We start from the raw sequence: 26,190 nt of genomic DNA on the forward strand, positions 1-26,190 counted from the left end.
TGTCTGAGTGTCATAATTGAGTAATTAGATATTTCAATTGTCACTGGTGTTCATTAATGATGCATATGGATTGTTTAAGTACAAGACAGATTGTGGTACAGTCCATATGGTATGAATAGATAAGCAACAACCTCTGGACTCAAAATGTGACTGATGAGGAAGTGGACTGGAAAGTGTAGTGTGTAGAGCAGCACCGCCATAGTAAGCCGGAGACGTATTTCGATTCCCAATCCCGCTGCTCTTCCTTTACGTTTTGAATGGTTTCAATTAAAAGTAAGTAAGTAAAAAACAAACAAAAACACACGATACAAAACAAATTTCCTCTGACATATTGAATTTTGATAATATTCCCATATGTTTTACAATATAACATTAGTAAGACAAAAAAAAATTATTACCTGGCAGCCTGTTAAAAAGACGAGGTCGACCAAGTGGATCAATTGGCGATCTATCAGCCTCCTTCAGTGATTTTAACGGGCCTTCCTGAATATTTTCCTTATTTCCTGCAGGCGGAAATGTTCTCGTGAGTGGTGAATTGTCACCCTTTGGGATCTGTCCTTGTGATGAATTTTGTGTTCCTTCGAACACCTGCCATGATGGTCTCAGGGGAGATTTGTACATATCAGGGTTTCTTTCCTTATACCGAGCCCAATCACCAACTTTCTGAACTGCAAGAAGTGCAGAGGCCGGAGGTGCAAACTGACGCAAGTCAACATCCTTATCACCAAATAACCTGTGGAAGTAGAAAATTTTTAATTAATGTGTGTCCCAAGTTAGAGCCGCAGTTCTTTCTACGTTATAGTTCCAACACTAATAAATAATTAGTTTGTAGTAATCCAATTATTCTCAAGCTTATCGTTTATTAATTTTAATGAACATCAAATGGTTAGTTCACTGTGGTACGATGTTTTCATACCTTGACAGACGTTGTGTGAAGTGCCTGTAATACTGAATTTCAACTAAATATGTATACGAAAGTTCATTCCAACTTCGCTGCAAAATGTTGATGTTCTTTTGATACAAAATTTACTTACAAAAATCAGACCCATTTTACAAAATACTAAGTAAATACAATTTATAGTATGTTATACTATATCATTTATAATCATTAAAGCATACATGCATATCCCGAATATTTAGCATTATTCCAAAAGTTAAAGAAGTTCCTGAGCACTCGTGTGTCCACTCCACTAGCCTTTGATGCACATCATACTAATTACTAATAGGGAAGTAAGAACTGGTATTTTTCTTCAGCCAATACTGCGTAACTCATGATGTAACCAGTCAAGTAAATTCACAGTTAATTTTAATTTATTGCAAATCTAATTAAGTGACTGAACAGGTCAGAATAATTAAGGTTAGCAAGCATGAGCCCGAATTCCATTGAGATTCGTGATTACATGCATGAATTCCACTGAAACTTAAGAAAAACTATTTCTTGACGAATTGTTGTAACTGACAAGATAACTCACATTTAACTTCGACTCAAAACGTCTGTATTTCTGACTTTCTATACTGGAAGTTGCCATTTCTTATTCAAGTAACTCTCTAATTATCTAACCACATTGGGTCAAAAATTCTGTGCCCCGTTGTATATCAAACATGTAGTCACACGCGCTAGTTACTTCGCTACACAGGAGAATATGAAATATTTTAATGAAGAACGAGTACTTAAAGCAGTCGTCACCGCCGTATATTTAATTTTAAAACAGTATATTTAATGTTACATTTAGTTTTCTTCAAATGAAAGTATCAACGAATTTACTTTATTTCTATTATTGGCAAGAAAAGCAAGCAAGCTGCAGCTGAAAATGAAATGACTTCGAAAGAAGGTGCCGAAATAAAACAGAAGGCATGTCGGCAAGACTTAAGAGATCAAAAAGGATATTATTAATAATATTATAAGTTTACTGGGATAAATAATAGAGCAATTATAACAAATATCGGTGCAAAAAATTGTAACCAATTGCACACTTTACTAAAGTTAGAAAGAGAAGTAGGTTTCCTATATAATGAAGTGTGTGCAGTAGAGACAAGAACGAGGATGGATTGGAAAGTAACGCACAATATTTTTTCTCCCCACGTAATGCAGCTGGAATGGTGAAACTGCACGACGAGAGAGTTTGACATTTGCACTACAGAGGGTATTTTGTTCCGTGCAGCTCTAGCGAGAGAAGCATGAACTACGAAACAAACATGTCGCGCATGTTACTATCCTCCACGTGTGAAAAGCAGCGAAGTGTGATAAGATTTTTGCGGGTCAAAGGGCATACACCGAGTGAAATTCACAGGGACATGCGTGGCGTGTATGGGGACGATTGTATGGACTGTAGCAATGTCTCCAGGTGGTGTGCATTCTTTGAAGAGGGCCGTGAGAATCTAAGCGATGCGCCACGCTCCGGGCGGCCGATAACAGCTTCAACACCGCTCAATATCCGTGCCATTGAGGCAGCAATTTTGAATGACCGGTGTGTGGACCTGGCACCGTCGGACTTTCATCTCTTTGATCCCATGAAGAAATTCCTGGCCGGCCAACACTTTGCGTAGATGTGGAAGTGATATCAGCAATCCACAGATGGCTATACTCCAACCAAACGGACTTCGAGAAACAGGGCATCTTGAAACTGGTACCACACTGGGAGAAATGTGTTGAGAAACTAGATGACTATGTAGGAAAGTAGGTCAAAGATGTAAGTTCATTTGTGCTTTGGTTTTGCTACGTATTAAACTTTGTTGGAAAAACAATATTGCGCCCTCGTAATAACAAGATTTAGTTTCAGAGGTATATCAACAGATATAGGTTTATTTTTTAACTTTTGGAAGCGTAGCCATTCGTTCTGGCACATTTTTAGAAAGAAAAAAGGAAGCAAAAGAAAAAGAAATGAAATCTTTTAAGTTTTACGTACCACGCTTATGCCAGTTAGGCTAAAGGAGATGGTGATGATGAGAGATGAGTGAAATGGTGGAATGAAGAAAGTGGGATGAAACGGGAAAACCCCGAGAAAACCCACGAGCACGGTGTTTGTCCACCACAAAGTCCACACGGCGCAAGCTGGGATCGAACCAGGAACCCCAAGCACCGGAGATGAACGCTCTACCACTGAGCAAAAGAAAAAGGTAAACTATTTTATGTTCTTTGTCTTTTTCCCTCTTCTACGTTCTAAATCCGATCAATTGTAATTTTAATCTATTACTTGTTCCGAATAAGCTATTAGCCGCAATCATTTCGCATTATTAACTGGAATAATTATGGTTCTTCCTTGTACTTGCTAACAGGCATTCCAGCTCATTCGTTTACATTTTATGCTTTATAAGCTGCTGTATAGCTCTGAATTCTGCAGAGCTGTTCGGTTTAGTTGGTGAACATTAAAATTTCATGTTGTTTTTACTTAGTTTTTAGTTTTCTTCCGTTAAGGTACTATACACGTAATCATTTTCTACTAAATATATGCAGTATATATTATCATCCAAAATCAAGCATTCCTCAGATCCAAGCTACCGAATTTTTGAATGTTAATCTGAACTTACATAACTATACTGAAGTATTTGTACATAATGTGTTTCTACAAACAACCAACTTGTTTGTATGCGTCACCTAGAATTGCATAGAATCTTCACTTGTAAATGCATAATAAAGGTCTTCAGAACATTGTATCTTAAGGTTGAAGTCCAAGTGTTAAAATTTCAAAATTATTGAGGTAATACATTTCAGACAGAAAATGACGTTTCCAAAATTTATTATCTCATCTTTAAAGTAAAGAAGATTTCTACCTGATATCTTCACTTCCATATCGTGGGAAAGCCCTTTCCGTAATTTTTTTTCGAGTATCTTCAGTTGCCTAAGGCTATCAATGATCTCTTCTTATCTACATTCATCACGTTTACTTTATATCTTTTCTTTCTCTTCCTAATGTTGTTAATATTCCTAGTACCACTATATCCCCATCTTGGTTTCCACACGAACCAATGATCAATACTGATTCAAACGTATCCTGAGTGTCTTTTCGCAATAACCGTCTTCCCATTATAGAATGTGTTAATGTATTTAACGATCTCGTTACCAGTCAACATTACAATCGATACACAAGAATATTTCTAGTTGCGCAAATTTCAAATGGAACACTGCGGTTTTATTCACAATCCAACACTCACTAACGTGGCTGATTATTACCGAAATAAATATCTTAAAAATAATTATTCATTTTTTAAAATCACATTTTACTACGGCTAAAATACGACAAAGTGAAACTGGAGATTTTGTTGAGAAGAATCTCAACAAAATCTCTAGTTTTTCTTTGCCGTATTTTATTACTCATCAATTATCTTACAAATGCTGACCATCATTTCTTTTAAAATTTCACAGATCATAAATTCCGACATTATATAGGCATTTGTGTAAAAATCTTTAAGAGCATTAATCCAGTACAGATTCAAATAAAATTAGCACCACATAATATATGCATGCAGAGGGTGCTGCTAGTAGTTTAAAGGTTGTTGGACAAAATTATATAGTTGCGTGCATTAGGAGTACGTCTGTTTAAGGCCGGTCGCATGAATGTTCAGGGTAGCAAACTGACTAATTAGGAAGAGAGCAGATGCACTCTCCGTACAGTCCGGATCTCGCTCCTAGCGATTACCACCTATTCATCACCTTGAAGGTATTCTTCACTGGAAAGCGATTAAACAACGCTGATAAAACAAAACAGACCGTGTAGGCTATCTGAACGGAGTTGACGAGATTTCTTTGATGAGGGTCTACAAAGGCTCATCTACCGCTACAAGTGTCTCAATAATTATGAACGGTACAATGAGAAGTATCTGACTGTATGCAAACAGACACAGAAGGGATTAAACTTCTAGCATTATATGTTTTATTTTTATTTCAAAACGGCCCCTAATTAGAAAATAAACGTCGTATATAGAATGAAGCATACGTTCCAAGGAATTGATTCGGAGTAACACAGACTTCGGGAGGGTGTCCACGCAAAACAGTAACCGGCCAAGACCCCTACAAATGTGTATCTGATGGGAGGCACCCTCGATTTACAGGTACAAACTCTGTGCTCCAAGAACAACAGGCATTGCTATATGCGTCCAAGTTATACGCCATAGTCTCCATGTTATAGGATTATATATGCCACACAAGAGAACAATGCGGCTCGTGTCAGTAGACTACTGAATAGGATTTCTATGGACTAAAATATATTCACGGACTAATTTGATTTGCATAATGTGATTTGTGCAATAGATTTCACCAACAGCTTGGATGAGGTGGTTGTTTGTTAAAACTGTAGCGTCTCTTGTCAGCACAGAGGCTACATTAGACGTAGACTTACAGTTTCAGATAGAAATGATGATTTTGAGTTTAACGCCTTTTTCAGCAGCGAGGCTATATGAGACGGGACCTACCGATTAACGTGGAATCCAAACCACATGAGCTCCCACCTGGAATCGAACCCGGGTCTCCCACGCCAAAGGCGCGTATGCTAACCACTTAGACACGAGGTTAGATGGAATTCGAACTACCCTAATGCTTTCAATGTTTTTCCACAGGGAAATGAACACAGAGCCCCTTGCAAGAGAGACATGCGTGCCAGCCACTAGATCAGCGAGAAGGGCTAGTTTAGAGGTTCTGTATGATTGTACATGCATATAGTGTTCCGCTCCCGTACTAAGTTGATTCATGACGAGGAATACGTATGTAAACAACAGTCTGCGAATCATAATGAGACCTTTTGCTGTTTCACTCTACAGAATGATAATGTTCGTCAACATCGAGGACTAAACGTGATTAGTATTTGGCGGGACGTAAAATTTGAAGAGTGGACCCATCACACAATTACGTGGAGTATTTATAGGCTAATGTAAAATTAGAAATTTCCAACCGCAGTATTCACCATGAAATTACAGACCTTTAAAATTACGCTATCGAGGAATGAAACTATTTACCTCAAAAACGCTCATTGATCTGTTATTGAGAATGCCTCGCCGCTTTCAAGAGTGCCTTACGGTTCGTCATCTGTGAGTAACAGTTAAATGCTAGTAGAGGTATTATAGAAGTATTATAATAGTAGTATTATAGAAGTTTTATGACCGTGTTAATATGACTACAAGCTTCAAAACTACCATTCGTCAGATTCTGGGCACACGTAGAGCCAAAATATTATTTCTCCCATATGCAATAGTGTGGATAATTTCTACTCATGATTTTATCACTAATTTTACCTATGTAACTATCGCAAACTGCTAAGAAAAATCCCCAAGCCACCACTATGCACCTGACTCAAAAAATATCCAAAATTCCATTCTATCTTCCCAAATTACACAAGTCCAGGAAAACTTATTGTTTTCAGTACTCGTAGTCTTATTGAGCATATCTCCTATACTAGCATAACCAACCCTACGTGCCCTCCCTACCCTACTATAACCTACGGACACAAATCACTATCCATTCATTATTCGTTGCATCATTAAACGGCCACCTCCTAATGCCACCTTAGCCTACGTAGAGGTCTTTCATTCTACATCAAAAAAAGCATCACACTTACTTACGATCTCAGCTTCCTTAAGGAATTCCTAACACGCGCCCCCGAATCTCAAGAAGCCCAGGATGCAATTTCTACTCCAACTTTTGCGACTCGCTATAAAATTTAACTGAAGGTAACCCGACCTCCACATCCTCATTCCAAACCTGAGACTCCTGATGCCAAAAATTAAGATGTAAAGTTTGTCTTATGTTTGATATAAGTTTGACCACCTAATCCTCACGATGAACACACCCTTCTCAACATTCTGATAGCTGTGATTCTTCCAATCACCTTTTATCTATTTTTAAATGCACTTACATTTCACCTCTCTACATTCAAGATCATGGCTTCATTCGATTCGCATCAACAATTGTTGATACTCCTGGAAATCCAAATTCCCGATTCACATATTCTAGGACACACTCCGTTCATAACAGTACATTTTGCTCGTATCTTCCGCATAAATATCATAAGGCAGTATGTCTCTCAACAAGATGAGGAGAGAGAGAGTGCAATCCTATTCGTAAACTACCCCTTTACCTAATGATTTACATAACAATCTTACTACAGTTAGCCCATTTCTACCTTTGCCTCTTTTCTAATGCATACATTTCATTCTGCATAATTTTCCATTATTTTTTAAAATAATTTTCATAATTTAATATTTTTTGATAATCTGTGAAGAGTATAGATTATATGAAGTTTTTGAACATTTTAATTTACAAAAGGGGATTACCATTCTCTGTATTTTCTGCTTCTTAAAATCGATTGGTGTAATATTCTATATGTAATATTAACGCAGCCGCTCTTAAAGTAGTGGATGTCTTAATCTCAACTGTGAAGAACTGTATTTCAGCGCCAAACATCAATATCCAAAACCTAAATATCCCTCTAATATTTTTAAAAAAAGTTTATTTCTTTATTTAAAAGTGAAGAATTCTGCGCATAATACAAACTTTATCTTGTATGGTTATACTATTTTTTTTCATAATTTAGTATTTTTGGATAATTTGTTTAATAAATATCTTTTCTTCATTTCTTATTCCTTCACTCTCCTAAATTCTTATCGATAAATCTGTCTAATTAGTTTTATCTTCCGCTAGACTAAGCTTCAGCCTGGCTACATGTGATACGCAACTTTAAACTGGCGCTGCTACCTAGAAGCTTTACTACTACTTTCCTCCTATTTACTTTTTCTGTCTTCCCTTTCTACTTCCCTTCCTTTCCCTTCATATCTGATGAAGTGCGACGAGAGAGAGAGAGAGAGAGAGAGATTACCCTACGTTCTGGTTTTGGGATTCCTTTATTCCTATATAAGTTCAACATTTTATTGTAGCGCTCATCAAAAGAACCGTAAATTTGAATCGAATCCTTTACGAGTTCAGAGGCTTCCGAGAACGTGAAAAATGAACTTTAGAGCTGTGTGTCTAAAAAATATTAGCCATGGAGCTAACGTGGTATATTCCGCCTTTGACTTTTAATCTGCTCTGTCCAAAAATGCCCAATTCATAATTATTCAGTGATGCGCAAGTGATTTTCTCTAAAGGTATAAGGGGTTCTTAAGAATTCTGTGAAACAAAACTGAGTGAAAATGAGTGCGAATGAACTGAGAAAAGCGAGACCTTCTAAAGATGGCAGGATATATGTTAAATTATGTATCGTTACATTGATTTACTGATAACCCATGAGTTAAGTAACAACTTATTTAATTGCTACAAGCATTTAACAACTTCCACTCTTCAGTCAAAAGTTACTATTCACAATGTAGCCTATATATAATGTACGAAACCGAAGTGAAATACAACAACGTAATAGCATGAACTTAGCAAAAGAGAGCAAGGTACCACCATGGCTTAGCGCCAGAGCACTCATTTTTGGTATGTTAAACAGCAGTTCGATTTTAGGTCTTGTGATATAATTACAGAGGTTGATTCATTTATATTGAGCCAAAATAAATGTGCAACTGTACTGCGCATGCGCAACCAATCGCCGTGATACTGTCACGAGGCAAGCAATAGTATTTTGTTAGTCACACAGTAAAGCAATGGGATCCAGTGTAGTCTGATGCCGCCAAAACTGAACAGAGTTGTGGCCCTATCCGACGCTAAGTTCACGGCGTTGCGTATCGTAGAAATAAGTTAAGTGCGTAACTTTCGTTATGTCGTACCACTGTGATTCTTATTACACGGAAATGTGTGGCACAAAGCCCTAAGCCCACGAAACAGACGAGAAGCTAGAAGAGGACCCAATCACTATCCCACGTGATTCGGCGTATGGCAACCTCCAAAAATCTCTTCACACACTCAGCATGCGATGGCCAGCGAATGTCGTACATCGCAGGCGACAATCAACCACGCCCATTCACAGGAATTTATACCTCACTGTCGTTCGCAAGAGCAGTTTGCACGCCCTTTAACCATGTCATGTGGCCGAACGAGAGAGCAGCTGCAGGATGCTGTATGAGCGTCATCTCGAAGGTGATCAATCGAAGTTTGTTGTTACCCTTGATGAGGAATGTATGTACCTTACAGACCTTGGTAAAGTACGTGCCATTTCATACGCACGTGTTAGGGCGAAGGGCCGAAACACGTTCTTCCACCAGTACGCAAAGTTACCCATAAGGGTTCATATGATTGTTGCCGGTTCTCGTACAGGGGCAAATTGCGTCTCCAAAAGATGAAGCGAAACATCGAAATCAATGCTGAGTATCAATGCTGAGTACTATCAGTCTCATGTTCTAAATGAAATGTAGCATCAAATCCCAGCATTGTACGGACAAGACGTGAACCAGGTTGAACTACACTAAGACATTCAGCCATACGGCGAAATCATCACTGGAATTCTATAGTCGTATTGAACAGTAAACTGGAATTTCGGTAATTCCTTTCTCTGACATTCCTCTCAAGAGTCCAGATGCCAGCCCGATGGACTATTGTGTTCTCCGACTCCCCAAGCGGTGTCTGTCCCATCATCGAGTCCGCACTGTCTTCAGCCTGTGAAAAACCTGTAAAGAGCAGTGGGATGTAATATCTATTGTCCAGCCGCAACGCAGTCTCCTGCAATAGAAACCGATGCCAGGCAACAGTCAGTACAGGTGGCCCCAGATCAAACAACTGGTGATGGAAAGACGGTACTTCTTATTAAGTGGTACATTCAAATTCAGCTCAATATAAGTGGATTAACCTCTGTCTTGTGATGAACAAGCACCATATACGATTTTATTTCACTTCTTCTCTTTTTCAAATTATCTTCCCGTCATAAGTGTCATCATCATTCACTTTCATTTCATTTTACAAAAGAAAAACCACTATTCAAATTTGGTAAATTAAATCAAGTTCTCCTAGACGAACTGGTGATAACATCTCAAGTAGCTTTGTCTGCTCTAATGGGGAAGGTTGCGGGAAGTTACTCTGACTTTATATCGATACTATGCTCAATTGATTCCTTTTTACATGTGAAACAATTATGCAAACGGAGAAATCTTCGACCGCAAGCGTGTTTGAATTACGAGCATTAAAATTTCAAAATTGAACAATTTTGCAAAAAGTTTGAAGAAACTATTTTTTTGCGTTAGACGCTTCATTTTTGGTATCGAGGGGTTTTCTTGGATGCCAAGTACAGTGGTGAGGTCAAAACTTAGACCTACGGATTTTCCAAGATAAAGGCATTTATTAGGGACGATGTGATGGGTAATAGCGTCTAACAACCTGCACATTGCCTCCTGTTTGGCACTCCGGGTCGATAAGCTAATAAAATGTATTTGCTACTCCTATTGGACTGTATTGTTATTCAAATATCACGTTCCTGTGTGGCCACCTTCAACTTGAACAACGACATTTGTCTCCGAAAGGCTTTGCCAGGCGTGCGAAATTCAATGTAGAACGTCCTGTTATTCCAAATTAATTTTGTGATAATCTATATTGTGATGTTCTTGCGTTTTGTAGATAAGATTGAGACCAATATTTTCTCAAAGGACTCCAATGTATTGTTTTGCCCGTATCAGCTATCCAGGAAAAAGTTTGCACTTTACGCACTACAACATGGTATCATGTGGAGAACAAAAATCAGTTTATTGTTAAAATGAAGTTAAACCAAATAAATTATCCACCACAGGCTTGCACTGACAGTGAATAGGAATACCACTTTACACCACCGGCATTTCATTTGTAGTCAATAGAGAAGAATTGGTGCTTCAAACAGATCGCGCAGCGCGAGAGTGGCCGGCTGTGGCTTTTATTCTGGAGAAAACCGATGTTTGCATACATCGTCGCTAGCCGATTGTTTGTTCTTTGGCCACCGAATATCGTAAAATATTCCCTAAAGTTTGGCCACAATCGCCATTAGAATCCGTTATATATATATATATATATATATATATATTGAAACTAGCGATATATATAAACTAGCGATGGGATATTGAAACATTATCTTCCACAGTGCATAACCAAAGACCGACTGGATTTCGAGTCTCGTTCACGTTAGTTCCATGAGCAAGCGTTTCGGAGACAAATGTCATTGTTCAGTTTGGAGGTGGCCACACAGGAAAGTGATGTTTGAATGACAATATAGTCGAATAGGGGTGGCAAATACATTTTATCAGTCTATCGACCCGGTGTGTCGAAAAGGAGGCAATTTACAGATTGTAAGACTACTACCGTTCACCTCCTCCCTAATAAACGCCCTTATCTTGCACGTTTTGACCACACCACTGTCCTTGGCATCCAAGAAAACCTCCCGATACCAAAAATGAAACATCTCAGAAAGTAGTTTTTTTCAAACTTTCTGCAAAATTGTTCAATTTTGAACTTTTAACGCTCTTAATTCAAATACGCTTGCGATCGAGGATTTATTCGTTTGAGTAACTGTCTCATATGTAAAAAGGAGTCGACTGAGCATAGTATCGATATGAAGTCAGAGTAACACCCCGCGACCTTCCCTAGTAAGATTCAATTTCTGACATACTACTTTCTGCCTAGTTTTCTTCCTCCACTATACTTAGAAACAACAGTATACTTTTGAACACAATTAATAATCTTAGTATTTAGACAAATAGACGAATATATCTAATTGTAGGATTAGTAGAAAAGCACTTCACTACATCTTCTAATGTTGTGTGAATCCAACTTAAAAAACTTTTTAAAATAATAATAATAATAATAAAGAAGCAGAAGAAGAAACCTTAACCTTAGAAGTGTAACCTTAAATTCTGAAGCTGAAGAAACTGTGCCCGATATCAACAATCAGAATCAATATCCTAGTTTAGCTGGTAATAACGAACCTATCGATAATGCACGTTTGAATCAAAATACTGAGCCTCAGTCTCAGGTGATTTCAAGAAATAAGAAACAAATTTCTAAATGTGTAGTTCATAGATCGCAAAATTTCAAGCACAAAGAAGGAACAAGAGGAAACTTGTTGTTCGTTGTGCTACTATTAATTAAGAGTTAGTATCAAGATCGAAGACACAAGCTTTACTTGTAATAAGGCTTAGTACATTAGTTACGAGTTAGTGTCAAGATCTTGACATTTAACAAGTTGTTTCAACTACCGGCAACAGCGTGGTCAATGACCTTCGTTGCCTAGCAACAGCGTGAAAGAATACTGCTGTGATACAGTTTGTTTACATGTGCAGCTATCTGTCAGAGGTCAACTTTCAGTAACTCGATAATAGTTGTAATGATTCTTTTCTTCTGTTGCTGGCTGTAATTATGATGTAATAGCAGTTACTGAAATTTGGCTATCAGATATTCACAATTCTCGTAATTTGACTGTCAGATATTCACAATTATTGTAATTATTTTCCTGATATGTAAGCTTCAGGACATAGACAATATTGTAAGGCAACGTGTAGTAGGAGCAGTGCTCTCTGCAAGCTGTACCGAAGATATGATTTAGAAAAAATAAATGAGGTGTTTGGGTTGAAACAAAATGTAAGTCAATTAAGAATTTGCAAATAGTGTGTGTTTACCTTCACTCAGGTTTCTCAAGCATTTATGATTTATCTCAATCATATTACTCGATACTCAATTTTCTCAATTATGATGTACCGAGAATTGGAGGTTTTAATATATCTAAAAATCACTGGATTAATAATGTGCCACTTTCTATAGTATATTATTATTATTGGACAATACTAATTTAAGTGTGGACTGTTTTTTTTCTTTGCTTTTTTTAAATTCGGATTTGGTAGTATCAAAAGCTATTTTTTTTTCCAATAACACAAATTGTGAATGTATGGTATCTCCCGATAAATATCTCCGTCATTCCTCTATTGACGTTGAGCTTTTTCTTCGTGAAGGCTATAAATTGTACGAAGTTTTTGAACGAGAGTAATTTAACTCGAAGTGGCAACATAGTAGTGAAATGGAACGTAGTGAATCAGTCACCTCAAGAAGCTTACAGTCCTTCGATGTAGTCTAAGCCAGCCTGTTGAACCTTTCGCCAGATGTCTGGTAACCGTTGAATACCTGTCAAATCCCCACTTTGTGAGAATGTTGACAATGCGCTCTAAAGCACGAACAATGCTGGGAATGTTTCTGAAACGTTTGCCCCTGAGAGGTACTTCCATTTTTGGGAAAAGATCAAAATCGCAGGGGCTCATATCCAGGGAGTATGGCGGGTGCTCCAGTACCTCCCAACCCCATCGTCGGAACAGAGTATGTACTGGATTGGCTGTGTGGCATCGGGCATTGTCGTGTAGGAGAATTGGTTCAGACTCCAGGAGGTGACATGTTTGCGCCGCAATACTCGTCGCAAATGGTGACTGAGGTATGAAGCATCGTATGCAGCATTGACGGTAACGCCCGTGGAACTTGATGTGACAGGATAATGCCTTCGTGGTTGTATGACATTATCATCACCTCCACGTTTGCTGGCTCTTGCCTAAGCTCTTTCGGTCGTGGAGATTCTGGGTGGCGCCATTCACTCGACTGACGTTTCAATTCAGGCTCGTAGGATCTTCCCCACGTTTCGTCACTTGCAATGCAGTGCAAGAAGTCATCACCTTCCTCATTGTAACGCTGAAGGTGTAGGCGCGCACATTCCCACCTATGCCACTTTTGAACCTCGGGTCAGTGCACGGGGTGCCCATCTGGCTGCAAATTTCCGCATGCCAAGATCTTGTGTTAGCATGCGGAATACTGATCCAAAAGAAATGTTCAGCATCAATTCACTACAAGTCCAGCTCCGATCACCGTCAAGCAGTGTCCGTAGTCTTGCAAGATGAATTTCGTCCGTAGCTGTTCGCATATGCCCTCCACCGTGCGTTTTGTTTGTTGACTGTCGTCCCGCCTGAAATGCTGCAACCCATCTCGCCACTGTGCGATACGGTAGAGCAGCTTCACTACAGGCCTCTACTAATCCTCTGTGAATCGTCGTAGCATTTCGCCATCGTGCTACCTGGAATTTCATAAACACAAACTGTTCTGCACGCGTAAATATTGCGTTAGGGCGGTATTTCACACAACAATAACTTTAACAATGTCTATTCGTCACACACACCGTAATATGGGACCGCAGCAACGTTGAACTGACTCGTACACATCCCGGAACACACTACGTTCGTCATTTGTCTCCTGCCCATACGGCACTCCAAACGTTCGAGTTAAATGACCCTTGAATTTTGGAAAAGGAATTATCATATATTCTTCAAGAAAAATTAGAAAGCTTATTTTTTCATTAAAGGTAAAGAATTCTGCGCATAACTAATACAAAATTACTTAATCTTGTATTGTTATACTATTTTCTTCCACGTTGTTTACATGAATTACAATTGAAAGCTTTTAAATTCACAGAGAACCAACGCATTCATTATGGTAGAACTGATAACTACTAAAGGATCGCTCTTGACAAATTTTGGAGATATCTTCATTCTGTCAATTGCAAGTCATCGGGTATAATTAACGATAACACGAAAATAACTAGTAATAAACTATTAGCTGACTCTTTCGCTGAGCATTTCGCATCAGTTTTTGCGGTGTTTCCTGATGTGGATGTTGAAGCTCTTCCATTACCGAACAATTTTTGTACTACGAAACCACCGGTAGTCAAAGAAATGCAATTCACTTTGATCTGGCCAAATATTTTGATAAGCTGCCTCATCATTTATTGTTGAAAATATTGAACTATCATCCGTGTATAATTAATGGTTAACTCATATTTGATTACCAGGAAATTTGTTGTAAAATATAACGGCAGTTTCTCTTCGGTTTTTGGTATTGCTTCTGACGTATTTCGGGACTCCAACTAGAGCCCTGTGTTATTTTTATTCTAGATAAATGATATATCACAAGGAATAAGTGTTAAATAGTTATTGTATGCTGATGTGAAGTTTTTTCATCCAATTACTTCTATTTATGATCATCAAACCTTGTAATTATCAAAACAATTGTACACTGATCCAAGACGATTTTCTTCCTTTAAATTTTCAAAACACATGGAATTAACATTTTCTAGGAAAACTAATCCCTCTTTCTTCAGCTATAAAATAAGTTCAAGAAATTTCTTAATAACGTAAGCGATTTTGGATAAGTTACTCTTCCAAAAATATTTGCAGGTTACATCACCTAAAGCGAAGAGAAATCTAACGTTATGAAATAAGTATGGAGAGATTTTTAAAATGTCAACACCTGTAAACTTTGTATATGTAATATAGAATCACCATTACAATATGGCACTATTATTTGGAATTGTGAACCTATATATTTTGTTGAGTTGAGTTTGAGTTTATCGTCCCTTTCAGCAGCGAGGCTATATGAGACGGGACCTACTGATTAACGTGGAATCCGAACCACATGAGCTCCTGCCGGGAATCGAACCCGGGTCTCCCACGCCATAGGCGCGTACGCTAACCGCTTAGCCACGAAGGAGCTCTCCTATATATTTTATTAATATATTGAATTCAGAATATTTTCTGTTGCATAGCTCCGATAAAAATCTAAGAAATTCAATAGCATGAGTTTAGCAGTCGTCGCTAAATTTTCTGTTGTGCGTTAACAAGTTACTAATCACTTAAGTCATCTCTAACTTCTCTATATTTTATCAGATACTACGCGTATTTCTTGTATGTTGTTTTGTTACATATTGTTTAATTATTGAAATTATCTATTCTTCGATGCAATGACATCCAGAGGAATATTTATCAACTAGTAGAATAAATATCACAATACAATAGAAGCAGAAATTCAAAGTTTTATACGCAACACTAACTTTACTCGCCATAGTAGATCTTCACGTGTTCTTAGTTTGTTAGACATGTCAAAGTGACATTCAACCAACCTCCCTCCAGAAGTTTCAGATTCACAATCAGCAATTATTGTCTGTCGAAAATCGTCCAAGCTTTCCACCGGAGTTTGGTGTACAGTAGTTTTTCTTTTTCTTTTAACATGGAGGAATGTCAGAAGTCTACGAGGGGGAAAACCACGCGATCTTGGGGAACATTACATGAAGCTTGTCCAAGGAACAATATGTATCCTTGTGGTACATAAGTTACATAGAATTGCACCATTTTCAGTTACTTTATGCTATAACTGCATTCTCTTGAAAGGAAAAGGGTTCAAACTGGATCGCGGAACTGTCCTAAATAAGAACGATTTGCAAGGAAAAGTACGTGAATTAAACAATTTCGGATACCACGATTTGAAGTATCGTTGTGTCGGATCCAATGTTTTAAACACGCAAACCGAATTGCGTTACGACGTTACGAAATTTCTTAGTCATCGAACATTGAGAAACTGACAGGAAGTGGAAGACGATGCTCGTGCGTTCGTACGTACTAAAGATGTCGACTCACCTTCTATCCTGAATGTAGATTAAAGCAGGGTTGGCTGGTTTAAACCAGAAAACAAAAAAATGTTCGTAAAAGTGTAAGTGTTTGTAAAATCTTGATGAACACACATTTGTGGGTTATCACGTTTCACTCCCGTATATTATTCGTATTATATTCAGACCTAAATTCGCCATTCATTACTCAAAAAGATTATACTACAAAAACAACTTTTTTTTACGTTTATAAATGTTTGTGATTTTTTGTTGTAGTTATTATTGTTATGTAATTGCAATCGAAGAAAACTTTAAATGTTGTTTCGTTTCAATGTTTGCTATTGATAAAATACATCGAAAAAACCGTACTTTTTGTGTGTGTGTGTGGGGGGGTCATACAGACCCCACGAGAGGCATTTAGTGAAATAAGTATCTTGGGTATCTATCTATGTATAAATGAGTTTGAGCCAAAGTGGACTCAAATAATTCGTATCTTTATATTCACTTTTCTTATTGATATGCAGATTAAGTCGGTGTATTTCTTTAATTTGGACCAATAAAAGTCGTTGTTAACTAACTTGAACTAAATTAGTTCTTCTGTACTCCGTAATACTTTGAAATTGTTCATATGTAATTCTGTGTAATGGTTTCACTTATGCAACTGTTTATCTTTTTGTCCTTCTGAAATGACTCTTGACAGTTATATTAAGAAGCATGTAAAGATCAGTACAACTTTTTTTTTTTTTTTTTTTTTTTTTTTTTTTTTTTTTAATCAGGATTCCTTCGTGAGTGAGTCGGCAGACGTATCGCATTTGTGGCCAATTAGTCCTGGTTCTGAGTTCAAATGGAGGACAATTTCTCTCGGATGTAACTCGAGAAGCGATTTTTATTCCGCTTTAAGCTTATGTGACCCCTTCCAGCATAACCCGGTTGTTGCATAATAACATCAAGGCGAAACAAACTTATTTCTGTCCATATATGATATGAATATATAGAGCAAATCATTTAAACCATAAAAACCTGGTTTAAACCAAAAAAAAAAAAAAAAATTTTTTTTTTTTTTAATAAAAACCATGGTTTTTGCCAACCCTGGATTAAAGTAATATCACAGAAGAACTGTATTTGACGCGTACTTTGACGCCAATAGGTGCCAGGAGTGTCGAATGCATTGTACAGGCAGGAACATCCTTGATACATTCGTTTACCGAACTCCCAACAATTAGAGCAGATGGCACTATCGCATTGGAACTGCATTTTTTCTGTGCGGAACTAACTGGCAAATTTCTGGATAAGTTTCATTATGACGTTAAAAATTTGGTCATGGAATGTGGCCACTCGCATATCACGAGGAAACATCATATGCTATCCTGGCTGTGGAAATGCATCATGGTACTATATATAGCTAATCATATACCATTAATCGTGAATTCATGGCCTCTATTCAAACAATACGCACAGATGGCAGCTTTACTGCTAGCTGGCAAAACAATTGACTTTACTAAATTCCCCCAGATGCTACGTCCTATATATAGCCACTGGATCGATTTTTCAGAATTTTCAAGTTCTTCTATCTTAAGATCCATTCCTACGTACTTGCACATGATACTGATTTCATTCTGCATCCCGTGAAAACATCTTAAGCATTCTCGAGTTGGTATATAACCAATTTACGAATCCTTTGTTTAAGATCTTTCTATTGTAATCATAATATGCCTGTAGCTACAACGACGAGCAACCTGGAACATTCCGCACCCCTGTGCAGCAGTGCTTTCCGTAAAATGTTGTCCAATCACCCATAGACTGTGTACACTCATCACTTATAAAGTTTTCGAAGTGTAATGAATGCTTTTGCTTCGATTATTCTGTTGTCCTTCCGCATTAAACATATTTTTCTCTATATTTGTTTCTAAAGTTTCACGTCTTGTATGATCCCTATGTAGTTACACGTATCTAGGGCATATCTTTTGTATCCTCCTTTGCACGTAGGATAATATCAATCTGTTTTCACCGTTCTCACTTCCCACAATTATTACCATTTTCAGTACAATGGATACACAGTATCATTTCGTCACTGATTTTTTACACAGATAAATAAATGATAGTCGACAGTGAGACCTGAACTTACGACGCTACACTCGGGAGTCGAAGACATTTACCACTCGGCCAATAGAGCAACTGTTACTCTTCCTTTCACCTACTTTTTCCACGTGTAGACATTTTACCTTTTTTCTCGCAATCCGTGTTCAGTCTGCACAAAATACTTTCCATTCCGTATACAGCTCGTTGTACCTTCCGCAACATTATACGTTGTGTTCTAGATATCCACCTCCTAGTTGCTTCATTCCCATGTAAGGGACAGCACCAGCAATAGAAAAGATGCAATTCCGAACATTTTGTAATAATATTAATAAATCATCAAAATGTGTCAAAATTATAAATTCAAAATTAAACTGAAAGTTAACAATACTTGATTCTTACACAAGGTAAATAAAATTATAATGTAACAAAAACAAATTATAATACAGTACATCTCTCATGGAACGATAGTTCTAATAAAATAAAACAGATGAAATATCAAAAGTCTTATTTACTGAATTACAAGCATCTCTGTGAAAATGATGTTAAACATACAAATTAACTTTTGTTTGCAAACATTCGTTATGTTCGTAAAACTTCATTACAGAAAAAACTTAGGCCTCCATTAAACATTTTTTTTATAATTTATTCCATACAACGTTCTTCATTCAATGCATCTTTCTGTAAGAGACGAACCAACGGGTTCACTTGGGTTACACAAGCAGAATTTCACAATAGCTATAGGTCATGGAATGTCATATGGATAAGATAACGAAAGGTATGATAAACGGAACACGTCGTGAGGATGGGAAATATTCACGGGGTACACTGAATTACGGGTGTGAAGTTCCAATTGTGTAAACTACATTCGTAGATGAATGAGGTTTTTGGGTAGAGCAAACTAAAAGGCTAATATAAGAGCTTCGAGCTGGGTGGAATTGCAAACTGGATGGTTCAGCAGAGCGTAACATCCAATGGAAAGGTTTTATTTTTGTATCTACGAACAATCACATTCCTAAGCCATAACGTTATCTTATTAGTTATTAAGCGAAGGCAAATATTTCAGTGCCCATTATACTGTCATTCGGTCAAAAGTAGAAGTTTCGTAAAGTAGAGGAGGAGAGTGGAAGTGCAATAACAATGCGTTTTGAAAGACAAACAACATACATGGATCAAAACTGAAGACATGACGGCGCACTGCGAAACAATGTTTTCAGGAACTTTGTGATGATCTTTTCGCCAAAATGAAGGAGCACTTTCGCTGTAAGCACTACAACAAAACAGAAACCATCATCCGTGCCACATGGCAGTCCTCGTAGAATATTAAGAAATTTTGATGCGCTGACGGTGTACTACGCTTTCCATACATGTTGTAGAAGGTGATAGAAGTGGGAGGCGATTACATGGAAGAAGTGTAACAGATGTTTTTCTGTGCATAAAGCCAGGTACGAACAAGACTGACATTATCTTTTATCCAGCCCTTGTAGGAGAGAATGCTGGAAGTCTTGAGCTTTATTCCTATGCTATGTTTGAAACAAATTACTAAAACTGCGTAACTGGGAAGAAATTTCGATCATTGTAAAGATCTTACTATTGAAGAAAGTATAGAATATTTAGAGACAAACACTGAGACATTTAAAATGGAATTACCATTAAAATAACTTACTAAAGTATTAAGTAAATTATGACACACACACACACACACACACACACACACCACAAGTTTAATTCTGAAATGATATTAACATGGAATGATATATATTATGTACCATGCTATAATACGGAACATAATAAATTATGCTACAGTCACGAACATAAATAAGTAGAAGTAAGAGTATTTATTTCATACGGCTTCAACCTCTACTTACCAAAAGATGAACTTTAAGCTTTGGCAATAACTGCCCAAGGTCCATTAAGATTAGGAAGCACAAGCTATAGTTTACTGAAATTTGTTAAGTCCAGCCTCATTCAGTGGTAAGTCCGAGTAAGCGCAAGCCCAACAAGATTAATATGCGCAAGTCCAAATGAGCGTGAGCTCGAAGTGAAATGGTCATTTGTGGAACTATAACATGACGATATATGGTCTGTAGTAATGTTGCGACGTTCCTACTCTTGTTCGTAGAACTTAGTAAGTTTCTACATTAAAGGGAATTATTTTATCATGAGTGCTTCAGATTGTGGAGATTCATATGAAGATCCTGTTTGCAAAATAGTTCCAGCAAGTTTATTGAGCGCTCTTTATAACGCATTCGTAGAACAGTTAAGAAATTATATATAGGCTCCGTACTTATAAAGAGGTGAAAAAGATGGATTTGGAAGGCTGCTCACATCATACAAGCTAGAACTTAGTATAAAATTAGAACGCATAATTAAACAATAGTTTAAAAAAATGACATAACTTACTCTTGGAAGCTGTCTTCTTTACTCTTCTTGGTAGGCGGCTGGTCAACAGTCTCAACCGATGGTCGTTTCTTACTAACTGTAGGAGGAGAACGAGATAACTGCCGTAAATCCACATCTTTAGATATTTCATCAACAGTGATTGATGGCTCTGGAAGTAAAAAGTTAGTGTTGTTATGGAAAAAACTAGAGTGCTTACAGCACTGCCTTTTATCTTCCAACTGGAGAGTTGCTTCAAAATAGCAAGTGATTTTTTTCTGTCTTTAAATACAGAATTGCTTTTACTGTATTCTCTTGCTGTAGATGCAAATATATAAATACATAAGACCTAGAAAAATAAAACTTACATTTAAGAACAAAAGTTATTTGGCATATACACGGTTAACTCAAGGAAAATCCCTGGAATCGCTGTCCTCTGATCCACAGCATTGTGATCTTCACTAGTCCTCAATTGTTGTTCACAATCCAGATTTCGACACTGCACACTGACTGTAGTCAATGCTTGGAGGTGTTCCTTTGATATGATGTTCAAGTTTACTGTTTACTATAATTATACTTACGTTCAATTCTTTGCATGTAATAGTCAGAAAGAAATATATTTAAACTGTTGCTATCTTCTATTACACGATCCCCAAAAACGTTCTGTCGAATTCTCACGTGGCGGCATTAGACGTAATCCCTATACCTTTTCGAGTTTTTAAGGAAATATGTGCGTTGCACTTCTCACACCCTGTTTGCTGTAGTCGCCAGCTGAATGGACAGATGATTAAGAACAAGTCAGACATGGGACTCTCAGAGCTCTACTAGTCTGTTTTTATTACGAGTTTAAACTGAGAACAAACACTGCTTTATAAAAAAACATTGGAATGTAGTAAATAAGTCGACAAAATAATGGTGGTTAAATGTATTTACGAACGGTGATGAATTCTCCAGAATGCACTACGTACGAGATTGTCCACAAGTCTTAGAGGCAATTAAGGTGGCTATTCAAACTGGTCAGAATCAGACATTTAAGACCTTCACACAAAATTTTAGTTGCAGTGCAGAAAGCTTTCAATAGCTACCGCAAGTGATTAGGAACTATAACTTTGTTGGACGATGAAATCCATAGAAGTTCACTGTAGGATATATGCAATGATTGCTTCTTCGTTGTCTCGTTAGAATAAGGATATGTTACTGAATGGTTCTGTAGTGCAATGAATAGTGAATTCTTTACGATATTCTACTATGCAGTCACCACCGGCTGGCAAAGAAAATTATTAATGGATCAACAAGTTATCCTGTGTTTGATAGACTACTCGAGGCATCGAGTATCGCCAACTCTTCTGACTTGACCAAGGCACTCCACGTAACTGTCTACTCATTGAAATTTAAACGTATACATGTAAAATTAACAACTGTGGAACCAGTTCGATGCCACATACTGCTAAGGCTAATAGTAACAATTACCCAACTTGGTTGGGAAACTAATAAATTCCTGTACTTTCTGGACATTGCATAGACAAGATTACTATTTTAATCATTCGTTAGATAGCTCATCTGCCAGGACAACGGTTTCCCATCTTCGATAATTCCTACCCTAGACAACTTATTTCGCTGAGATTTACCAGCTTGTGATTTACAGACAGCTTAAGTACTGGAGGCAGGTTATTGCTGTTGATTGTAACACTGATTTTCTAGGTATTTCTTCATGTTTTTGCTTTGGCCTTAGCAGAGTCAGAACTCGACAGAACATTTTAAAGGTATATAATAATAATAATAATAATAATAATAATAATAATAATAATAATAATAATAATAATAATAATAATAATAATAATAATAACGTTCTTACGAATGAACTGTACTTTTATCATGATTAACTTCGTTGATCTGAAATTTCTTATTTGCTAAAAGTTCTTAACATTTTCAAATCTGTTTTTTAAAAAATGTAAAAGAACAGCAGATTTACAATTCATTATGACAATGTACACTACCTATGATGATCCATCAGAATTGCAAAAGATCATGTAAGTGATAAAATTAAGAGCTTGATTCATCTTTTACTACAAATATAATTATGCTAAGTAATTGAAAAGAATCTTAGCATCTGGCTCGAACAGCAGAAATTTATCAACTCTTAACACATACTCATTATTATTATTATTATTATTATTATTATTATTAATCACTCTGATCATTAACACACATCATTTAAGACATTTAAAGCTGTTATAGCTACAATATAAGGTATTTTTCATATGAAGAAAATTATACTTACGTTTCATCACACAATACTGGATTAAGTATGAAGAAACTGTATTTTTTCACCTTAAACACAACACTACATGGAACTTACAGAAATAAAGTTTTTATTTTATTCCTTGTGAATCGACTTAATTCTACAATGTTTTAGGAGTTGTCACTTTTTAACTAAATCGGCATATAATGATGTTGATTTCCCCTGCTTTTGTTTCTACATATATGTGGAGCAAGTAAAAATTTCTCCACGTTATTAAATGTGCGTGGAACAGATGTTCTTCCTCTTCAAAAGTATCTCATACTTTGGGTTGGGTTTTAATTCACGGAAACTCAAAGTAAACTCCCACAGGAAAAGAAAAAAAAGAGGTCTTTGATGCCTTACCAAGACAACTTGCAGCTAAGAACAAGAAAATTTACTCAACGGATGGAAAAATAAAATCTTTTAAAATGTGACTTGTAGGTTTTTTGAGCGAAGGACAGTTATTTATTTTTTAAATTTTAATTATTTTCAACTGATCATAAAATGTGAGTAGTTCTAAACTAAAATTATGCAAACTAATTGTTGTTATAATTATTACTCTTAATATAAAACGATCCTTAAATTTCTACCTTGGTCTAGTGCGTTATATGGAGCCTGCTTTATAAAGAGAGAAAAAAAAAAGCCCATAATGCTGTAACATTACATCCTAAGGTTTAATCAATATGATTTATACACAATTTATACATTTTCCTAATTAGAAGGAAAAACACAATTTTCTTTTTCCTTCAATAATAAAATAAGATGTATAATTGATAGTATTAGCATAATCTCTTAATTGAAAAGTAATAATGGATTAGCAAATAAAATAACAAAATTTACAATTTATTTTATTTTTGCCAATATATACAAGAAATTCGTACAACGGATTTCTACTTCAAAACAATCACATATTTGTCAGTAATTGTACATTTTCTTTGGTAGTTGAAATAAAAATGTACTGCACCAAGTGTAACGGGTTATATATAATTCATGCTATTCAAAATAAAAGATATGATTAAGTAATTATACCATGAATGCTTTTACATTTCACAGATTCATAACTACTATAAACACATGGATGTGCTAACAGACTTTTTCTTATTTTAGAAAAAAGGTTTCCTGAAACGAAATTCTTCATGTATTGAGAATTAAATACTAGTAGCAGCAGGAGAAATAAAATATTAGTTTTATAAGATATTTTATTATGTACATGTTTTTTACAGGGAATTTTACAAAACAAAAACATTCTAGAATTTTACGAAATAATTGAACATATTTTTTATGAACATTTTTAAAATGCTACAGAAACGCATTTCAAATGCAATTCAGATCCTGCTGAATTGCTTTACCAACTCATTTCACAGATCAGATTGGTAGTCAACAAAACATTATTTACGAACGTAAATTCATCTAAGTTCAAGTAATAGAAATAATTATGACTTGAAGCTCTTGTTTGTTTCGAATTAAAACATGAAATGGCATCGATATTCACATCCACGAACGCATTACATAAATAACGTTTTCTTTTTCATTTTCAGTTCCGTGTACTCAAAAGTTCAAGATTACGTAATAGTGCATATTTAATATTAACTACCATTTGTGCATTTCTGCTAGTAAATGACATGTCAATTGTTCGAAGTTCCGGTTTGAAATTAAGCAATCATTCTTAAAGTATTGGGTGTACCGGAAATTGGTCAATTCGATTATTTTTGTAGCTTTTCAATGGTAAGCAGATATATCAACAAAACTGAAACATAATAACCTTTATTATTTTAATAGTAGGTATGATTTTTACTATGAAAAACTTATTTTCAATATCACTTATTTCTTAACAGAGAGCACAAAAGTGAAAAGAACTCTTTTGTGACCTTGTATACTGTTTTCTTGTCAAGAAAAGATCGCTACTGGGACCACTTATAATTTGCTCTTTCGAGATATATACAGATAAATAGCTGCATAGAGAGATGTACTGAAGATAACAAATGCCAGTGATAGTTTAAGAGATTTGAACAGCAATTACAGTCTCTAGTATTGTCCTCAAACCAGAAGACAAATTACAGAGATGAAGGGTCTAGTTGAGTCAGATTCAGGTCCAACAATATAAGAATTATGTGAGGAACTCAATCCATCGTGGGCAACTGTCCAAGAACACTTACACAAAATTGGCAAGGTATACAAACCGGCTACATGATTAGCTCATGAAAAATCGGATAATAAAGCAGAGATGCATGATTCTCAAAGCATTGTTAAGACGGAAAAAAGCCCTTTTCAATTGTAAGTGGTAGTGGGAAATGCATTCTGTGTAAAAGAAAGGTAAAAAGAAGAAAGTAAAATTGTCTTTCTTCAAAGCAAATACCAACTCCTAAGATGGGCTTCATTCCAAAAAAAAAAAAAAAAAAAAGTTCAGTTGTACGTATGGTGAAATATCCACAGAAATATTCACTATGAGCTCATGAGACGAATTGAAGCTATTATACCAAGCACCGTTAACCACATGTAACCTTTATTAACTGGAAAATCGTAATACTGCATCTCGATATTGCCAGACTACTGACTGTAAAATAAAGAAAAAAATATGCAACTTGGGTATAATTAGATTAAGTTCTACTTCTGCCATATGAAGCGCATACAACCGGCTGGCGCCAACTGGCAACAACCTATTCCTGTCCTTACAACACAGCGTTCTTTCAATATGAAGGTAAGGAGTTTTTTTTTTTTTTTCTTTCTTTCTTCAAAGGATAAAACCTGTTTTCAGAAATGGGATTTTGCTTTCAATTGGTCGTTGAAAAGTGACAAGTAACGAGGGTGATTATCGGTTAATGTAATTTTGTAACAATAGACTACACAATTGAAGAAATAATTAATGTAGCTGATTCCTTTCCGGCATACCCAATACTACGATTGTTGTTTATCTTTCTCCATAATCGACTCATTTCCAGTTGAATTAGGACGTTTATTCTATGTCTGGCAAGGCCTGGTATATGTGCAATCTACATGCAAAACTATGTAGGTCTCCAACTGTTACCATTTTCATAGCAAAAGCCTGACTCATCAGGAGTTAGTATCAAAAAACAAAGTGTCGAACAGTCAATGTTATTAACTGCTTATATAAAAAGAGAATGAATGGCTTTACCTGAAACTCGAATAATACATCTGTAATTTCAAGGC

General features: G+C 36.3%; 1 protein-coding gene across 4 annotated transcripts in view; it reads right to left on the reverse strand.

The window, feature by feature from the left end:
• Positions 1-26,190, reverse strand: part of LOC145670295 (uncharacterized) — a 244,463-nt gene that overhangs the window by 92,944 nt on the left and 125,329 nt on the right. For all 4 annotated transcript variants that reach the window (XM_081738762.1, XM_081738760.1, XM_081738759.1 and 1 more), the window contains 2 exons: positions 20,766-20,913; positions 399-733 (listed from right to left, as the gene is read on the reverse strand). In XM_081738762.1, coding sequence (XP_081594888.1) covers positions 399-733; positions 20,766-20,913 — 483 coding nt within the window. The remainder of the gene's footprint in view (positions 1-398; positions 734-20,765; positions 20,914-26,190) is intronic.

Source organism: Thermobia domestica, chromosome 14, assembly GCF_964235325.1.
Source record: "Thermobia domestica chromosome 14, izTheDome1.hap1.1, whole genome shotgun sequence".
NCBI classification, from domain to species: Eukaryota; Metazoa; Arthropoda; class Insecta; order Zygentoma; family Lepismatidae; genus Thermobia; species Thermobia domestica.